This window comes from Rhinolophus sinicus, linkage group LG03, assembly GCF_036562045.2.
Source record: "Rhinolophus sinicus isolate RSC01 linkage group LG03, ASM3656204v1, whole genome shotgun sequence".
Taxonomy (NCBI): domain Eukaryota; kingdom Metazoa; phylum Chordata; class Mammalia; order Chiroptera; family Rhinolophidae; genus Rhinolophus; species Rhinolophus sinicus.
This window is the reverse complement of record NC_133753.1, coordinates 189,903,329-189,922,728: the sequence shown is the minus strand read 5'-3', so window position 1 is coordinate 189,922,728 and position 19,400 is coordinate 189,903,329. Positions and strand designations below refer to the sequence as shown.

Sequence of the window (19,400 nt, the reverse complement as noted above, 5' to 3'; positions counted from 1 at the left end):
TACAACTTATGCACCATAAAATTTATGCTTTCAAAATGTGCAACTCAGTAGTTTTCAGTATGTTCAAAGAGTTTTGTAGCCATCACAACACTAATTTTAGACCATTTTTTTTTTTTTTTAAATTTTGGCCCATTTTTATCACCCCTAAAAGAACCCTCATGCCAATGAGTACTCATCCCCCCGCACCCCCAGTCCCAGGCAGCCACTCATCCATGTTCTGTCTCCATAGATTTGCCTGTTCTGGACATTCCATATAAATGGAATCATAATATGTGGTCTTTGGTGACTGGCTTCTTTCACTGAGCCTTGTTTTCAAGGCTCAGCCACCCTGCAGCACGTATCAGTTCTTCAGTCCTTTGTATTGACAAGTACCATTGACTGGATGGATATATCACATGTTACTCATGCATTCGTCAGTTGATGGGCATGTGGGTTATTTCCATTGTTTAGCTATTATAAACCGTCCTGCTGTGAACATTCCTGTACATGTATTTTTGTGTGGACATATGTTTCCAGTTCTCTTGGGTATATACCCAGGAGTGGAGGATCCACGTCCATGCGGGGCCATGTGGTAATTCTTTGTTTAAAATTTTGAGGAAATGCCAAACTTTTTTAAAGCAGCTGCATCATTTGACATTACTACCAGCAATGTTTCAGAGCCCTGTTTCTCCACATCCTCACCGACACTTTTTTTATTAAGTAGAAGCTCATATAACATAGAAATAACCATTTTAAAGTGTACAGCTCAGTAGCTCTTAGGACATTTACAATGTTGTGTGACTACCACTTGTATCAAGTCCCCAAACATTTTGTCACCCCCTCTGTCCCCACCAAAAATCCCTGTAACCTGTTAAGCAGTCGCTGCCTTACCATTTGTCTTTGATCATAGCTATTCTGGTGGGTGGAAGTGGTATGTCGCTGTGGTTTTGATTTGCATTCCCCTGGTGGCTTTCCATGTGCATATTGGCCATTTGCATATCTTCTTTGGTGAAATGTCTGCTCTGTTCAGATCCTTTGCCCAATTTTTAAACTGGTCACTTGGTTTTTTAATTATTGAATTATGAGAGCTCTTCATCAATTCTCATACAAGTCCCTCATCGGACATAGGATTCATTGTTGGTGATCTGCTTGTTTATAACGACCAGGTGAGAAAGGACTGGGGCTGGACCCGCGGGGAGGAAGAAGGTGTGGGCATCGTGCTGCGCTCGGCTGGCGTGGAGGGCGGCGCGCAGCTGCTCCCGCGTGGCTGCCCTCCGCATCCCTGCTGCTCTTCCCGCAGGTGGAAATGTTCCTCCTCGCCTACGCCGTGCGCCACACCATCCAGGTGTACCGGCTCTCCAAGTACAGCACCGAGGAGTTCATCACCGTCTACCCCACAGACCCGCCCAGGGACTGGCCGGTGGTGACCCTGATCGCCGAGGACGACCGGCACTACAACGTCCCCGTCCGAGTGTGTGAGGAGACGAGTCTGTGACGCACGCCTGCATGGCCTGGCCGCGGGCTCCTAGGTCCACTTCCAGGCCCCCTCGGGCCCTGTGAGCCAGGCTGGGAGGTTCTGAAGACCAGCTTTTGATAATAAGCGTTCAGCGAGTTTCCCGTCAGCTATGACGCAATGTTTTAGTGTGGCCTTCAAAGCACGCCTGTGGGAAGGTACAAACTACATCCTTTCCATAAAACAAACAGTTTCGTTTCAGGAGACTCACTTTGGAAAGGAATAATGTTCTTTATATCTCAAATCAAACTTTCTCCAAGAGTAAACTGGCTTTTTTTTTTTTATGATAGTAATTTTTGTTTGTTTTGGTGGTACGGGGTCCCCGTACTGCTCTTCCACGCAGTCTGCGTGCGTGGGATAATTCTGGGATGGAGTCTGGTTATGGCACAGTCAGAACACCTCTGGTAGTCTCACCAAGCAGTGCTTTGGATTTGCATATTGTAAACAAATTATCTAATAGAAGGTAAAGAACTGGGTCCACAAGTGAGTTATTTAAAGTCTGGAGAAGGAGCTGCACCTGGAAATCCTTGCTCTTCGAGAACGTGCTGAGTGCCGAGGTTGTGGACACAGCAGCTGCGGCGCTGGGTGCACATGGTGCCGTCTGCAGGGCTGTGCGTCCTCCAGTCCCATAGACTCAGCCTCTCCAGCCAGAACGTGGCTCAGACCCCGGCTCTTTAGAGGAGGCAGCCACGGCCAAGTGATTTCAGGCGCCCCTCTGGGTTCAGAGGTGGGATGAGCTGGATCCAGGCTTTTCGTGCCCTTTTCACGCTATTTGTTTTCAGGGTGTTTCCATTGCCAGATTCATGTAACTCACCTGCCGGCAGGGGATGAGCAGCAGAGTGTCCGGTTTTTCAGAAGTAAGCTTACTAAGCTGAGTGCAGAAGTTGGGCTGAGCGGCGCCGCCCTTGGTTTGCTTTGGGAAGCCCGAGGGCGTGGTGTCCCTGGTGGTGAGCCATGGCCTGCAGTGGCTACGGTGGGGACGTGGCAGCCTGGCCCAGCGTGGTCTGCGCTGGGCCTGCGGCGTCCACAGGGGGCGTGCACTGTGGATGGACATTGTCACAGGAGCCACACGCGTCTCTAGGACTGTCAGCACCTGTGGAGGGGGTGTTGCTCTCAAGTGCCGAGCTTTATTTTAGAATAATTAAAATCTTTATTTGGTCCAATTTAATAAAATTTATAAGCTACCTAATCTGTTTTTTTCCAGAGGAGCAGATCTTTTTTGAAAATAGAAGTTTTGCTTTCACTTAAAAATAAAAATTCTTAGTTGAGAAAACTCAGAGGACACAAAACTATGCAGACTGTTACATTAGTATTTCCCCTTTTACCTCATCAGTAATAGTCACCACATTTTGGTAGATGCTGACTCATCAAATCAAATTGTGCTCCAAATGTGTGTGAACCCATTGGGGAGGCTTGTGTTTTTCACTGTGAAATGCGGTGGTGCCTACACACCACATTAAAGTAATAATAATGGCTTCTTGTTGGCTTTGATGCATCATTGTAGTATTTGTAACTTGTAACAGCAAATACCTGCTCTTCATTCTTGAACCTTTTTAAAAGCACAACTTCAAACATTTAGGTTGTACCAAGCAGTAAGGCTCTGTCCATCTGGCTGCTGGTTCATACCCACTATTGAGTTTAATATTACTCGTGATGATGACACTCGTGATCGTCTGTCTTTGCATTTGGAAACTGCTCTAATCTCAGTGGACTTGAACTGGACTTCTGGGCAACTTAATTGTTTACATTTCATGCTTTTCTCTTGTCCCTGTGTGTGACATTGGTGGAGTGTGTGCAGAAATCGTGGTCTGAACCACCACACTGGTAAAAATTGAGAAGGGTGAGTTTAGTTTGTTTTCTGTCCCGAGGCCTTATTATCCTCTGCTCTCTGACTGTCTTCCAGGCTGAGAGGGATCATAGCATCAGAGAGCAAAGCTTTCAATGGAGCAGCACCTCAGGAAATACAGATGATTGGCCACCTGTTAAAATGCCATGTCTGTTGGAACATGCCGCTCCCGTTGCCCGGAGTCCTAATTCCATTTCTCACCCCTGGTCTTGGGTTGATCGGGTGACATGAGCAGAATGGAAATTGAGTTGAGACCAAAATGGATTCAGGAGGGTCATCTGCTTGGAGGGATCGGTCCCGTGGTAGTGTTCTAGAAGATGTGTAGTGGGAGTGTTCTAGAAGGAGGGTAGTGGGAGCCACACGGTGCTCACTTTCAGACCCAGAGCTGATTGCCACAGGTAGAGGTTTTGGACCCCGTGGTCTCGGCAGAACCATGATCTCCACCTTAAGCAGGCATGACTTACAGCTTTGAAATTACTTAAGGTGCACGTAAAACTGAAAGAAGTTCCCTGCGACAGGTTCCCTGGAATTAACATGGCTCCTTCAGAACTTTCTGGTTTCCCCTCCTCACCTCAGCTGCTTCTTCATATGCAGCGTCCACTGACTTCACTGTTCTCACGGAGCCATGATGGCAGCATGAGCAAGGGGTCAGTGTATGGCTGACCATCACTTACCAAATTCACGTAGCTGGAATTTGATCTGCAATGTTTACAGTTTCTCTTCCTTAGAATACGGCCCATCTGAAAATGTTTTAAATGCACAGAACGGGATCGACCTGCTTTCCTTATGTAGCCATTTGCACTTTTATTAGACTGTTATGGAGGCAGTTCATGCCTGATGAAATTTTTCTTTGATTGAGGAAAACCGACATCGCCTTTTGCATCCTTTCATCAGCCTTTTCCCCGCCAATTCTAGAGCCTACCAGGTAAAACCTTAGGCCACATGAATGAAACAGCTCTGTGGCAAGAAACAACCTTCCTCGGTTGTTATGTACTTGTTTTCTGTTGTTGTTTTTCAGAGGTGGTTCTTCCTCCTGCCCCTCACCCTCACCCCAAGGTACCATTTCACCTATGAGTTCGTAGTCTGGCCCTTGAAGATCTTGCAGAAATGGCTGTAAAATCTGTGTCGCCTGAAGTGATCTTCCCATCCCGGCGTCTGTGTAGGACCCAGATAGACTTCCTGGCTGTGTCTCATTTCTTTTGTTAAAATAGAGATGCTTTTCTTCTCTCTTTGTTGAGCACTACGTTGCAGGTACTCCCTTTGAAAGCCAGAAAGTGTTCCCAGAAGTATAAACCTCCAGGGCATGTCACTTGTAGGGATACATAAAAATAAATGCCTTTTTAAAAAAGATCTGTCACTACTTCAAAAACAGTAAAAACGGAAGCCCTCAGTGTGTGTGACGTGAATCTGAAATGTGTGAGAGGCCTAGAGTCCCCAATAGCTTAGCCAAAGGCAGGGCACGGTGTCAAATAATTTAAAAGCGGCCCAAGGAACTGTTAGAAGTGAACTGATGAAAAAGGAGCTGATTTTAGATGAAAATGCCACTTAAAACAACAGATGCCCCACAGACCTCCTGGGCTTAAGTTATAAAAGGATAAAAATCTGAAGGAGTGAGAGGACTTCTGTGTGTGACTCTGCCAATTCCTTCTCTAAAATGCATCCCGTCCCCGTGTAGCAGCAGTACAACATTTACTGCTGAGCTCTCCGGGGAGCCTCGGTGGTGGTCTCTTCTGAGGGCGTGCAGACCAGGGAGGCAGTGCCCAGGGGTGCAGAGAATAAAGACGGAAAGCTGATGGTTAGTACTCGAGTTCATTTTATAACCCGGGGCCACGAAAAGCACAAAGCCCAGTGGTTTGGCTGCCCAGCACCCCTGGTGGCAGGAGCATTGGGGGTGAGGTGGGCTCGCCATGCCCAGGAGGGGCGTGTGTGTGTGTGTGTGAGTGTGTGCATTGTGTGTGCATGTATGTAAGTGTGTGTGCTGGTCTGCAGTCACATTGTGACTTTCTCACATGCAGGAGGTCCCACAGCAGGGGCCCCAGGAGAATTCGGGAGGGTGGAGGTGCGTTGTCCCTTTTGTATTTTTTCATGGTAAATTGAAATTTATGACGGAGTGGTGGAATGGGTTAGCATGTATAATGAAACTATGCAGAGTGGCCATTAAGCCTGGAAATAGGTATATTAATTGTATTGAGATGTCCTACTGACGATGTGTTGTATACACCTCTGTTCCCAGGCCTTACGGCCACCTGTATATTTAAACAGTTTGCATGCTCATTAATAGCCAGAGTGGAGGACACTGACTGGCGTTTATCTCAGTCTTGTGTTGATTTCTTGGGTGTAACGCTGGTGAAGAATGAAATTGCCAAAACATAGGTAATATAAGGAAAAGATCCAGGACTGGAAGTATCCACTGTCTTGACAGTCATTTTCCCAGTGGTTGAGCTTAATTATGAACTTCAGAATAATGTTTTATACTTAATTTTAAGAGCTTTATATATTGAAAATACCTTGCTCTGTGTTCACATAAATGGTGCTGAAATATGGTACCCCTTCCACAGTGACTATTCTGAGTATTTTGAAACGGGAACAAAGCCAAGATGACTGTTATACTGAGTTCCCTTCTCGTTTCCCTTGCTTTTATAAAAATGTTTGTTATTGTCACCTGCACTTTAGCAGCTTCTAACTTTCTGTATTACGATTTTGAAGAGGAAACCTCGATGGCCGCCCTGGGGATGGTGTCCCCCCCCCAGCAGTCCGGGCTGCGAAAGGAGAACAGCAGGGAACGTGCCGTGTGAACCTGGCCCTGCTCCTCTGCTTGTTCAGCCCAGTGTCCTCTGTTTACACTGTAGCATGTCAACATTTGTCACAAAATTCCACTGCTCTGGAAAACATGACCCCGGCTGGTTCAGTGTGGGGCCTTGCTTCCCACCTGTGTCTGCAGCCCGATGCCTGGCTGGGGAGGTAGGTGGGGGGAGGTGGGGAGGAGGTTCCCTCTGACTTGTTGAGTCTCATCATCTTCACGGTCAGAGGCCCAGATGACTCGGGGCTTTGCTGCTGATCCCCTTTAGCAAACGGCCACTGAGGATTGTGAAAACAAATAACTAAAAATAAACTGAGAAACTGAGAACTCAGAAGCCTGGCTGTGTTGCTGTGATTAAATGCCTGTCTTTGAGGACTTCGGGACATCGGGGTCCAATGCTTTAATTTTCCAACACCCCCATGACAGGCCTGTGATACCCCGTGACTACGGTGCCAAACCAAACCCACAGGACGTGCTCCCCAGATTTAAGCGCCTTGTTCTGAACTTGGATCTGAGTTCTGGACCAGGCCCGTCACCTACTCTCAGGGTGAGCTCGGGCCAGTGACAAGCTCCCTCCATCTCCGTCTGCGTCTACCACACAGTCTGTCTTGGGTGGGGCTGGGGGTGAAGTGAGGTGCAAGTGTTTACTGGAGGCTTCGAGAAGGATCCCCTAGGCCTGCAAAGCTGCAGCCACAGCCCAGACCCAGCCTTGCCGGGGGTTTGCAGAGGGCAGGCCTGCGGTGCCTGCAGCCTTCATAGATGTCCGTGAACCACGCAGACAGAGCCGTTCCGGCGTCTGGAAATGCACCCAGGAGTGTGATAGCAAGGACCTGTGCGTGGTGCCTGTGTCCCGTCGCCATGGAAGAAGGTAGTGGTCTGATGGGGAGACAGTGGGCTTGCAAAGGCGTCCCTGGGGATGGGGGTGAGCCAGGGAGGCCTGCCTGCCTGCCTGTCAGTGGAGTATTGAGCCCAGCAGTCTTTGAACACGGTGCCGGCTTCCTGGAGAAGCCCCTGGTTAGGCGCCGGGCGTCCATGAGAAAGCAGGGCCAGCTTGGTATCGGGCAGCAAAAAGACCTTCCTGTGACACACGCCAACAAATTGTTTTCTTCCTCACTGCCCCATTCAGTTGGGTTAATAAACTAAATTTCAGACATAAATCCACTTTTCCCCTCCACAAGTCTAAATAGGGTATTCCCACTACCTATTTAGGTGTTCCTGGCAGTTCTCCGTGGCCTCCCCCCACCCGAGGAAGTGTAGATAAAAACAGGTCCAAGCTGTGAGTCCTCAGAAAGCCCTTAGCAATATTTTTACTATAATGCTCACGAAAATACCAACTGTGATATGTGTGTGTAAAAAGTATATTGATAACAGTACATCCCCGCTGACCGTCTCTTGCTCAAAACCTGGGCATTCTTCCTGCAGGTTCTCTAAATTGTCTCCCCTCCCCACGCCTCCTACCCCCTCACCTCTTGTCTGGGTTCAGTGTGAGTGGCCTGGTAATGAAGGAGCTTCTGACTTTCGAGATCTGGAGGTTGATCCCAGACTTGCGGCCCCCAGCACAGCCGCAAAGAGGCAGAATAGATTTGGCTGTTGGGGGAGGTAGGAAGCCCTGGGTGACACCACCCCTCAACTCCCTGGAGCTGATGGGCAATTCTTCTGCCCCTCCCTCCACCTTCGCAACATGGCTGGGACGTTTGGTGACCTGTGCTTCTACTTCACATTCACTGGGACTGTTTAGGATATTTGATAGCCTAGCACAGTGCCTTCTTTTTTTTTTTAATTTATTTTTTAAATTTATTGGGGTGACAATTGTTAGTAAAATTACATAGATTTCAGGTGTACAATTCTGTATTACATCATCTATAAATCCCATTGTGTGTTCACCACCCAGAGTCAGTTCTCCTTCCATCATCATATATTTGATCCCCCTTACCCTCATCTCCCACCCCCCATCCCCCGCCCCCCTTACCCTCTGGTAACCACTAAACTATTGTCAGCACAGCGCCTTCTAAATACTGCAGTGCCATCTCCCAAATCAAGAACTAGAATGCAGTTGAGGGCAGACGAAAAGCTGTCATGATGTGCTGTTCCTTTAGGAAATGGCACGCCTCAAAATGTCAACGCAGAGAAGATAAAAAGCAGTCCGGTAGTTGTAGTTTATTCATTGGTCACATCGTACATGTGCTACATGCTGAGGCACTAAGAAACCTTATATAATTAATACCATTGTGTATTTCCAGTTTTCACAATGACAAGTAGTGCTACAACGAGTCTTCTTACTCGTGAATCTTTTTATGCATCTCTGAACATGTTTAAGGCTCTTGAACAAATTTCCAAACGACCCTTCAAAAAAAGTTGCAGGGATTTCACTCTCACGAGCTAGTACTGAGAATCTGCTTCATTGTCCCCTAGATGACACGAGGGGTCATTTAAGTTTGAACTTGGACAATTCAGCACACACAAAAAGACGTCTACTTTTAATTGGCTTTTGATTCTAGTAAGGGTGAACATTTTTCCTAGATATTTCGTCGGTCACTTGTATTTCCTGCTTTGCTTTCTCATGTTCTTTGCCCACGACATGGCTCTTTCCTTAGTTGAGCGTGTGCAAAAATATCTTGCCCAGTTGTCCTCTGAAGAGGCACCATTGCTTGGCGTTCCCACCCGAGAGGATGAATGCCGGGGTTTCCCTAGGCCCTGCCAATGCAGAGCTCTGTCAAACTCTGATCTTTGCTGGGTTGGTGGTTGGAGTTCCACTTCGCATTCCTTTACTTGAGCAAGGCTGAGCCTGTGTGCGTTTGTAGAAGTCACTTGTGGATCATTTTCTGGGCGCCATCTGCTCCTGTCCTTTGCCCATCTGTTCCAGTTTCTAACTAGGCTCCTATGGGAGCATACTCTTGGTTTCCCTATTTGTATTTCACAAAGGAATTTAGGGGTGCAGACATCTGGACGAGAAGGCTGACCGAGAGGTGATGAGGCATTCATGCTGAGCCCTTTGGGTCAGAACTGGCTCAGGTTATCTTGGTTCCTGGAGGGCTAGACACTTGTCCACAAGAAGAGGGGCTTGGTGATGAGAAGCCGCAGGAGGGAGGGTTGATATGCAGGTGACCCTAGAAGGTGTGAATGCCTTCATTCATTGACGGAAGAATTCCTGCTCTGGGCAGGCACAGTTCTGAGCTGGCCCAGCCCTGCCCTCCAGCCCTCCCCTACCTTTGCAGAACTCTCCTGCATCTGGAGCGAGTGAGCTGGCCTGGCACGACTCCAGGGGTAGACTCACAGAGCGACTTTACTTTTGTCTTCACCGTTTGAGAGTTAGTCAGTGGGGGAGCTTCTCCCCCGACTCCTGGATGAAAACTCAACTCACTGCATCCCACGACTTTTCTGACCACCCTTGGATAATAAAGAGATCTTACGGTCATTTTAAGTTGCCAGTGCTATTCTAATTGTAAAAGTGGAGTATCCCATCTCGAGTAGGAGTCAAAGCCACGACTGATTTCTCACTGTCCCTCCCGGCCCCCTGGAGTTGGGGTTAGGAGGAAGGAGGCAGAGTGGGAAGGCAGGGGGAGCAAAGGTCTCACTCCTGATGGTTTCTGTCCCCAACCATCCTCCTCCTTGGGCCTGGCCAGGGCTTAGTTCTGTCTGTCGTTCTCGCTCGGGGTTCTTTCAGGCATCTTTGGAGACCCCTCTGCCCCCACCTACTGCTGCCAGCTCACAACCTCTCGGCGGCAGTTCCCTTGCCGTGGCTGGGGCTCTGTCCTGTGAGCCCCCTCGTCCTCCTTTGCCGCTCCTAGGAATCCAGTGATACCTCCGGCTCCTGTCTTCTGTTTACCCCCTGGGGACCTAAGGCTCCCCAGGTCACATGTTCATCTGTGTGGCCCAGGTCTGCTTCATGGGAACAGCACGTTCTGCCCTGTCCACGTGGGCATGTGCCAGCCAGCCTCAGTGCCCACTCTCCAGCCTCAGTGCCCCCTCTCCAGCCTCAATGTCCCCTCTTCTGTCCAATTTGACCGGTGAGTCAGACACCCGAACACCGAGTCCCCATCACAGTAGGGGCCCATTTCAAGCTGAGTGTCTCCTGAAAAGCCCCATCACCAGGCTTAGGGTATTGGGGGACTCCCCCCTCCACATACACACATATGCACACATTCCTGGGGAGGGAGGGGCTCCTTTGCAAAGAAACCATCTCTACAGATTCTCTTCCTTAGATGTCTGCTGTTGGTCCTTCTGTGCACTCATGGTGGGTGAGGACAAAGGTCAGAATAGGTTTTGCAAAGGGGCCAGGTGTTAAGATGCCTGGAGCAGGAGGCTGGCGCCAGCAGGGTCCCCCATTTTGTGTTGCTGCTTCTCATTGGGTGTTAGCCTCCTCCTCCTTCCTGGCTGGGTGCTTGTTTACTACCTGTAGCCCAGGCTCAGCCTGGTGCCCACCCAGGTAAGTATGTGGCCCTCCTTGTAGCAACCCCGTGTCTAGAGTGAGAGGAAGGGCTAGCCTGGAAAAGCAGGTGGTCAGACTGCTGGGATGGTTGTGTGGGTTGAGCACTGCAAAACTCCAGGAGGCGTCATTTACATCCTAGTCCAGGGGGACGCGTGAGCCTGGAGAAGGCTCCTGTAGCATTCAGGCCCCAGGTGACCAGGAACACCTGAGCTAAGACTGGGACTACAGAGGACATAGGGAGGGACAGAAGGGAAACAAACTAGGCGTTTAGGGACTTGCTGAGGGGGGCGGGGCGTGGCGTGGAGTAGGTTTCTGGGTGGGTGATTCATCCAGCCAGGAGCAAGTATGGGGAGTGGGGGAGAACTGTGCGGGAGGCTTGGGGCCAAGGCCCCTCGGGGACCCCTCTACAGAGCTGTTGGGAGGCGACTGGTCTGCAGCTCGGGAGCAAGTCAGGGCTGGGAGAGCAGCCCGGGACTGAGCGTTTGGAATTGGAAACAGGCCCATATTAAGTCACAGGAATGGGAACTTGTAGAACTAGATTCCCAACAAAGGTGGGAGTCGGCCTGGGGCCTGGGCTTGGGGGCCATCTTTATTTTCCAAAGACGGTGGGATTAAATAGCGTTGAGAAACACAGTTGCAGGTGAGGGTGAGGAAGCCTGCTGAAATCTGGGCAGGGGTAGCGTGTGAGGGAAAGGCAGAACAGAGCTGAGTTAGGACGCGGTGTTGCCAGGCATGGTGGAGAAACCGCGTTTTGACTCTATCATGCAAGGACTTGCAAACCTCCCTCCTAACAGGGCCCAGGGGCTGGGGGACCCAAGAGGACCACGACCAGCTTCCCTCAGTCGCTCCATCAGAGCGACAGAGCTTTTTACATGGATCAGATGGAAGCATTTCAGGTGTGTGGTGTCATGGACGTGAAGAGGAAGCATGGGAGGGGTGCACGTTCATCCTCACGGTAGTACCGCTCCCCCCGGGGAAAAGGAACGATTTGGGGCCCAGCGCGTCCTGACAGAACACTGGGCAGGAAGACCTGCCGTAGCCCCCATGCCGTGGGTGGGAAGAAGGATGACCTCCTAGACTTCAAAACTTGGCAGCATTAGGGGCAGTGAAAGGGGAGCTCGGTGGAGGCGGCTCTGAGATCTAGGGTTTTAACTCCAAGACCAGCAGTGCGGAGCTCAGAAGAAAAGACGCAATCGCAAACAAATCAGTAGCGTGCTGCCATCCTCCATCACAGGAGTAAGACACTTTCTCCATATACTCTCATAGGAGGGTCAAAGGAGGAGAGCCATCCTTCTTTGAGGTTACGACATTACGTTTTAAAGAAGAGTTTTGCTTATCACACAAACACGGAACAAGAATCTATTCTATGGGGACAGGAGGGGTTTTCGGGTTCTGCTCCTCTGGCTTTCCTAGTGCCTGAGTTTGGTGTCCCTGTTTTAGAAGCGGGGCTCAGAGACGTACTTTCAAATACTATGTTAGTTATGGGGAAGTAAAAGTTCCTTTTCATACAGAATAAAGTTTAAAGAATTAGGTCGTATTGAAATAAGACCTAATTATTTAGAGAAATATCCCAGTGATGAGAGGTTTTAGAACCCAAGGCAAAGGGCACAATTTTAATATCTCATGTGTGTTTGACAAAAAAAAGAAACTGGAGTCAGAATTCGGAAACCACGTAATTTGGGGGTGAGTAAATAGGCTGATGGTTAGAATAAGAAAATCAAGAAACTGAAAGCAATTTCAATTGTATGCCAACTGTGGAAGCTTTACTTAAACTAAAATTAGAGTATGAAAGCTATTGGACAATATCTGAGCACAAATCCCCCCAAAAAATTTAAAAAAGGAAAAACACATAAAAATGCACTTAACAATGCAAAAGCTTACATTTGTTAAGGAACACACACACCACTTGTTTAAATGCAACATATACTGTCCTCTGCAGTCAATTTTAGTCAAAGGTGACACAAATATTTTAATGTGATGGGTTTCAACAGTTTAAATTAAACCCACAGTTTTGATGTGACACGGAAGCACCTGTAAACTGACAGCCACAGCACATGTACAATAATGACTCCTAGTAGACTTAATTTTATTAGGAAAAAATCTGGATCACTGCTGCTGATCAGATCTGAAATGAAGAATGAGGTGATTCTATTTTTCCATTGCAGGATCCCGTACCATGTTCTAAATCCTGGATCACACGTAGAACGTTGGTCCAGGAAGGAGCTTTAGCAATAATGGCCCAGGTCTCTCATTGTACAGGTGACCAACATGAGGCCGGAGAGGTGTGAGTGATGTAGAAGGTCATGCCATGGGCCCACGGCCTGCAGCACGAGAGCGCCCCTGAAATGAATGGGCTTAGGCTTCTCGGTCTGGAACAGACTCTCGTGTGGGGCTCTGTCAAGATTTCTGAAGCTCTGCAACTAGCTCCTTGGCCATTCCAGCCTTAGATCTTTGTCCTCTCAATACATCACTAAGCAAACCACATATGTCATTAGATCCAAGGAACTGTGTATTTGCCCCACAAGCCTTGTGGGTGGGGCACCCCTGGGGGAATGGGCCTGCATCATGGTGAGTGGTCCCTGCTGGTGTGGATATGTACCCTGTACCTCCTTTGTTAAACCAGGGCAGTTTGAACTCTGCTCAGTAGAAGGTTCGTCCAAATTGGGGGTCCCCTGTATTCATGGCCCCATGCCCCAGGGAACCAGAGTCCACCTGGCTGTAATGGTTCCCAACTCCAAGGGCACCATTTCTCATCCCCAGCTCATAGCTGAAGAACAACATCTGCCTTTAAATCTGAGAGGCATGACCAGCTTCCACGTGCCACTGAATTTCCATGAAGCCGGTGAACAAATGGTACACCTGGTTTTGGCTGGTCTGGCTCCACCGTCCCTTTTCTTTAACCTGAAGAGACCATGCGACCTCTGGAGCGAGAGGGGTTTCCTACCTTGTGTGCTTTTCTTTTCCATGGACTATAGGAGCCAATGTCAAGTTTTGTTAGAGAAACGCGCTTTAAGTTGCCTAACCCAACCTACACCGCGGTTCCCTGGAAGCCACATGCTGATGCTGTGTGTCACTGACCGCCAGCCATAGAAGTGCATGTATCTTGTGCAGTCTTCTAAAGACTCTGGTTGATTACGAATGAAGCAGACAAAAATGCTCTTCTGGAGACACTTGGACTTGACAAAGGGGATAAAACAAAATGACTTCGGAGGCCTGCCTTTGGTGTTCTTAGCAGAGACAGCAACACCTGATAGTTTCGCCTCTTGAGAAGAAAAAGAAGTCAACATAAAATGATCTCACCACCTCATTAGTTTTCCCGTTTGAGATCAGACAGTAGACTACATAATTGGTTACGCCTTTCCTGACTTCGGAGTGGGTTATTTGGATTCCATAATACAATCGCTCTCCTTCTGAGCATGAGTGTGGTTCATTGTAGACGCATAGCCTTACAGGGACCCCGCCTGCCTTTGTCTCCTGATGTTCCCAACATCCTGTTTCACGCCTGGTTAGAGCAGCTGATGAATCACATGGTGTTCTGTTGCTTCAAGTGACAGAAATACTCAAAATAACCACACGGAGGAGCATCTCGAATGTTTATGAAACACACCACTCAAAAACATGCTTTTTATGAAAGAGCTGTGTGTGAGGGTGGCTGTTTGCAGAAGGCAAGCCGGTTTTCAGGAATCGGATGCACGTGCAAAGCAGATGTCTCAAAACTTACAGATCACCACGTCTGGTAAAGCCCTGCCCATCACAATTTTGGTTATGGAAAATAAACGAAAGAAAAAAACGGCCAGACTTCCAACAGCGAAGGCCCCCTTCTCCTGGGCTGTGTGTGGCTGTGATTGGAGGCATCATCGTTAGAGGGCAGCTCACCTGTAAAGTGAGAGACCGGAAACCACAGCTAGTTGGTGCACACTGGTACATGCTGTCCTGGTCACCGGTCTGCTTCAAGATTTACTGAACTAGGGGTGGACGGGTGGCTCAGTTGGTTAAAGCGTGAGCTCTGGGCAACAGGGCTGCCAGTTCGATTCCCACATGGGCCAGCGAGCTGCGCCCTCCACAACTAGAATGAAGTCAATGAATTGCCGCTGAGCTCCCGGATGGCTCAGTTGGTTGGAGAGCGTCCTCTCAACCACAAGGTTGCCGGTTCGACTCCCACAAGGGATGGTGGGCTGTGTCCCCTGCAACTAACAATGGTGACTGGACCTGGAGCTGAGCTGCGCCCTTCACAACTAAGATGGAAAGGACAAGTTGACTTGGATGGAGCTGATGAGTCCTGGAAAAAACACACCACTGTTCCCCAATAGAAAGAAGTCCTGGAAATACACTGTTCCCCAATAAAGTCCTGTTCCCCTTCCCCAATGAAATCTTTAAAAAAAAAAGTTACTGAACGAGAAAGATTTTTAAATACAAGAAAATATTTCTCAAGATAATGTAATTTAATTACAATATAAATTCTATTTTTCAACAAAGGTTCTCCTTCCCCCACTTCCGTTGGAAATAAAAAAAATAAAAAATCCAGTCAGAGGACCACTGAGTCTTTGTATCATCATGTTTCTAGAAATGAAGGGTATTACAAAGTTACTCACCCCAACCCCTTCCTTCCCATAAGACCCCCAAATGAGGGACCATTAGGAGTGGAGGGCGCTGTTGACTTTTTTCACTCCTTTAAAATATCATTGAATGGCTTCTGGTATTTGGGGATGTAATGACTGTCCCAACCCCGAGAGAGATCCAGAAAAGGCTGCTTGTGAGGACTGCAGAGCTGGCCCCTGGTTGGGAAGCACCCTGGGGTCTGGAGAATGTCCAGGTGGAGCTGGACCACAGTGGAGCCCCCAGGCCTCCTTCCTCGGTGGCCTCCTGCACCCCCGCACCTCCCAAGGCTATTTATTGGGAAGACTCAAAGAGCGGAAAATAAAGTGCATTTACTACGACAGAGAAGCCTCACTGGCCCCATCCAATATGCCCTAAACCAGCACCAACGGTTTCTGCTTGTGAAGGTACCAGCCATCCTGTGGACATTTCCAAAGCCAAGTCACCTGCTAGTGCTAAAGCACAACACAAACCAGGAGAAGAGAGGACCTTTGGCACAAGACGAGCCCAGCACAGGCAGCGAGGGGCATGACCAGTGGCCTTCCGTGCCCGAGGGAAAGAATTTCAAACAGGTGAGGGGCTCCTGCCAATGTGCACACCTCTTGGCACGCCCTGAGCCACATTGCCGGCAGGTCCAACCCTACCAACTTTCCTGGAGCAAGACTGGCCTGATACTTTCTGCTCAATTCTTGGGTGTCTCACTGATGTTCAGGGCCACTGAGATCCCGTTTGATGGAGGCAGAGCAAAAAGGTAGCTGCATGTTTAAGAAAGACCTTGAGAGCCGGCCCAGTGGCTCAGGCAGTTGGAGCACCCTGTTCATAACACCGAATGCCGCCGGTTCGATTCCCACATCGGCCAGTGAGCTGCGCCCTCTACAGGTAAGATTGTGAACAACAGCGAGCTGGGCTGCCTGTGAGCAGCCGGATGGCGTGGGCTGCGGGGAGCTGCCGTGTGCTGCTGTGGGCTACTGTGTGCGCTGTGAGTGGCCGGTGGCCAGCGTGAGTGGCCGGCAGCCCGTGAGAGCTGCTGTGAGCTGCTATGAGCTGCTGTGAGCTGCTGTGAGCTGCTGTGAGCTGCTGTGAGCTGCTGTGAGCTGCTGTGAGCTGCTGTGAGCTGCTGTGAGCAGCCGACCTACGACTGGCGACTGACTGCCTCAGCTGAGGGGAGTGCAAGGCTCCTAGCTGGGTCAGGAAGAAAGAAAAATAGTAATGAAAGAAAGACCTCAAATATGCCCCTTGTGGGGACAGAGCCAGGAGTGCAGTTTCCAGGCTCTTAGCCTCACGTGGAAAGGTGCTGGCTCAGGTAGTAAATGGCCATGAATGTGATTGAATGGCCATCAGCTGTGGCTAGTTGGCTGTCAGCTGTAACCAGTGGCCAATATAACTGCCGTGGGTACGCTAGCAGCAAATGGGGGCTAGCAAGAAGATGGTGGCATGGTGGTGTGGTGGAGTGTGGATTGCAGATTGCAGAGAGGCGGATTGCAGTTAGCAAGTGAGGTTGGGTGGCAGAGACACGTGGATGGCAGGTTGCGGATAGTGTGGCTCCTGCCTCCTGTGTCTCCAACCCAGCCGCCAGTGAGAATATGGTGGTATGACTCCCCTACCTATGGCTCCATGGGTGTTCCTTTTTGGCCTCACCATATCCTGCGTTCTTATGTGGGGATCGGGACCAGAGACCCTGCCTGACACCCTGCATGACACATGGCGCAGAAGGTTACAGTGCCGGCCAAAGCTCCCCGAAGGGCGGTGGAGCAGTTTGTGCATATGAACACTCAGTCTCAGGAAGACCAGGAGGAGCAGCTGCCGGAGAGCTGGACCCCCGTGGAGGGGTGGGGAGACGTGGACGGTTCCCCAACCAGCATAGGCCGGAGAAAGCGAAGGTCATTGCGGCTCTGTGGGCCGGGAAGTGCTTGCTGAGGCAGCCCGGATGCAGGACTTGTAGTCCCAGGAGGAAACTCTTGCTGAGTCCTCGGTGGGAGATGAGGGTGAGGTTAAGGTCGTCCCTCACACCCAGGTTCAGGAGGAGTTAGAGCCCTTGCCCTGTGGAGAGGGCACACATTGTGGGATCAATGCACAGCCCTGGTGAATGACTATGGACTATGGGGAATTGCCTTCCATCCCTGATTTGATGGACCTCTTGACTGTTTGCTTGGGAACGTACCACCATGTAGTGGAACTGGCAGATGTTTGCTTTTGTGTCTTGACCAGCCGCCATTGAGAATATGTAAACACCTTGATTGTGAGCTGCTGTTGTTCCAGCAGGGTACCCTGAGAGGCCCAGAGAGAGTGGCTGTGCCCAGAGAGCCTGGCTGTGTCCAGGATATTGCATTCACCTCCAGGCTCCTCACACAGGGCCCCTCGCGGAAGACGCTTGTCGCATAGATTGTGAGGCGAGAGCCTGTAGAGGTGGAGTGTGGGGACAGAGCCCCAAAGAGCAGTTTCTAGGCTCTCGGCCTCATGTAGAAAGGTGCTGGCTCAGGTAGTAAATAGCCGTCAACTGTGATTGGATGGCCATCAGCTGTGGCTAGTTGGCCGTCAGCTGTAACCAGTGAGCCACTGGCCACTAATATAACTGCCATGGCTACGCTAGCAGCAAATGGGGGCTAGCAAGAAGATGGTGGCTGAGCTAGCAAGAGTGGATTGCAGCTAGCACAGCGGATTGCACTGAGTAAGTGAGGTTGGGTAGCAGAGACAAGTGGACGGCAGGTTGCAGATAGTGTGGCTCCTGCTTCCTGTGTCTCCAGCCCAGCCACCAGCAAGAATATGGTGGTATGACTCCCCTATCTATGGCTCCGTGGGTGTTCCTTTTTGGCCTCACCGTGTCCTGCATTCTTATGTGGGGAGCGGGAGCTGAGACCCTGCATGACACCCCTCAAAAAAACAGAGGCCACAAAAGAAGCTGCTCAGACCTGGGCTTGTGCTGAGAAAACCCTCAGTGTCAGTAGAAAGACTGCTTTCAGCTGCGCCAATTCACTTCTCAGTCTTTCAATTAAAAACGCCTTTATGCTCCTACCGTTTTTGGAGTCTATTTGTCTATAAGCAGTTCCTCCACATTGAGAAAGTCACGCCCAGTCTTTCCATGGTCCTGGACATGGGACCCTCGCGGGCACGGTGGCCTTCCAAATATATGTATCAGCTGAGCGACTTGCAATAAAAATAATGACACAAACAAACCAACCTGTGTTGGGGGAACATGTCTTTGGTCAGCAAGTCTAAGGAGGACCCCTCCTTACGCTGAAAAGTGGGAAGAAGCTTTCCCCACTTCTCGGGTTTGACCTCCTTTCCCACACACGCTGGTTAGAACAGATGCTGAAGAATCTGCCAGCAAGAGATTTTGCTTTAGAAGTTAAGGGGTGTGTGTGTGTGTGTGTGTGTGTGGCTGTGATGTAAGCAGCCTGAGGGAAGTGTGCAAGGGGTCGGGTACTTCTTGGAAACGTCCTGCACAAGCACAGCTGCGTTATGGCTTGGGTCTGGGGGTTGCTTCCTGTGTTCTCCAAAATTCTACCAAAATACTATAGTCTGTGAACTTTTATCACCGAACGGGCATCTGTAGTTATAATAACATGTTGTAGTTGCCTAATGAGTTTCTTTCCCTGATTGAAAGAATTGGCTTTTTCAGTTTGATCTTTAAGCTCCAACCCCACAGCACAAAATAGTCAACATGTGTTAAAAAAAATACTGCTGTTTCTTCATTTTCTAGTCATGTACTTTAAAAAAAGCTGATACAATTAGATTTTTCCCCCATTTTCTCAGATCTGTTCCTGAAACCACTCCTAAAGCTATTTATCTTAATTTTCAACACACACACACACACACACACACACACACACACACACACACACAGGATTTGTCCCCCATCCCTGGTGTGCACCCCCGAGGGTCACTGGGTGTCCCGAAATGTGAATACAGCCCTGTTTTGCTCACGGTTGACTTGATGCCCTTACATTCTTTTTTCCTATGAGGAACAATAGGATTATACAGCACTGAAAACAATGAACACAAAAGGCTTGCCTTTTTCTTTCTTGCTTGCCCTTCTAGCATATACTTCCATTCCCATTATTGTGTACACCAGCTGACCCATTTATACCCATTATCCATGATAAAAAATAGTCTGTCATTTACTGATCCTTACATTTATGTACAAAAGACAGACTGTAAAACTGCTGAAAGTAAGATACAATATTCATCGATAGTTCTTTTCAACTGCAGGTATGTCAACACACAAGCAATCACCATA

At 49.3% G+C, this 19,400-nt stretch overlaps 1 protein-coding gene across 3 annotated transcripts in view; it reads left to right on the top strand.

Moving 5' to 3' along the window:
- The window catches only part of OTULIN (OTU deubiquitinase with linear linkage specificity), a 29,214-nt gene extending 26,231 nt beyond the window's left edge, over positions 1-2,983 (top strand). For all 3 annotated transcript variants that reach the window (XM_074329062.1, XM_074329061.1, XM_019753534.2), the window contains one exon: positions 1,280-2,983. In XM_074329062.1, the coding sequence (XP_074185163.1) occupies positions 1,280-1,474 (195 nt within the window). In that variant the 3' untranslated portion in view covers positions 1,475-2,983. The remainder of the gene's footprint in view (positions 1-1,279) is intronic.
- Positions 2,984-19,400: the final 16,417 nt, after the last annotated feature.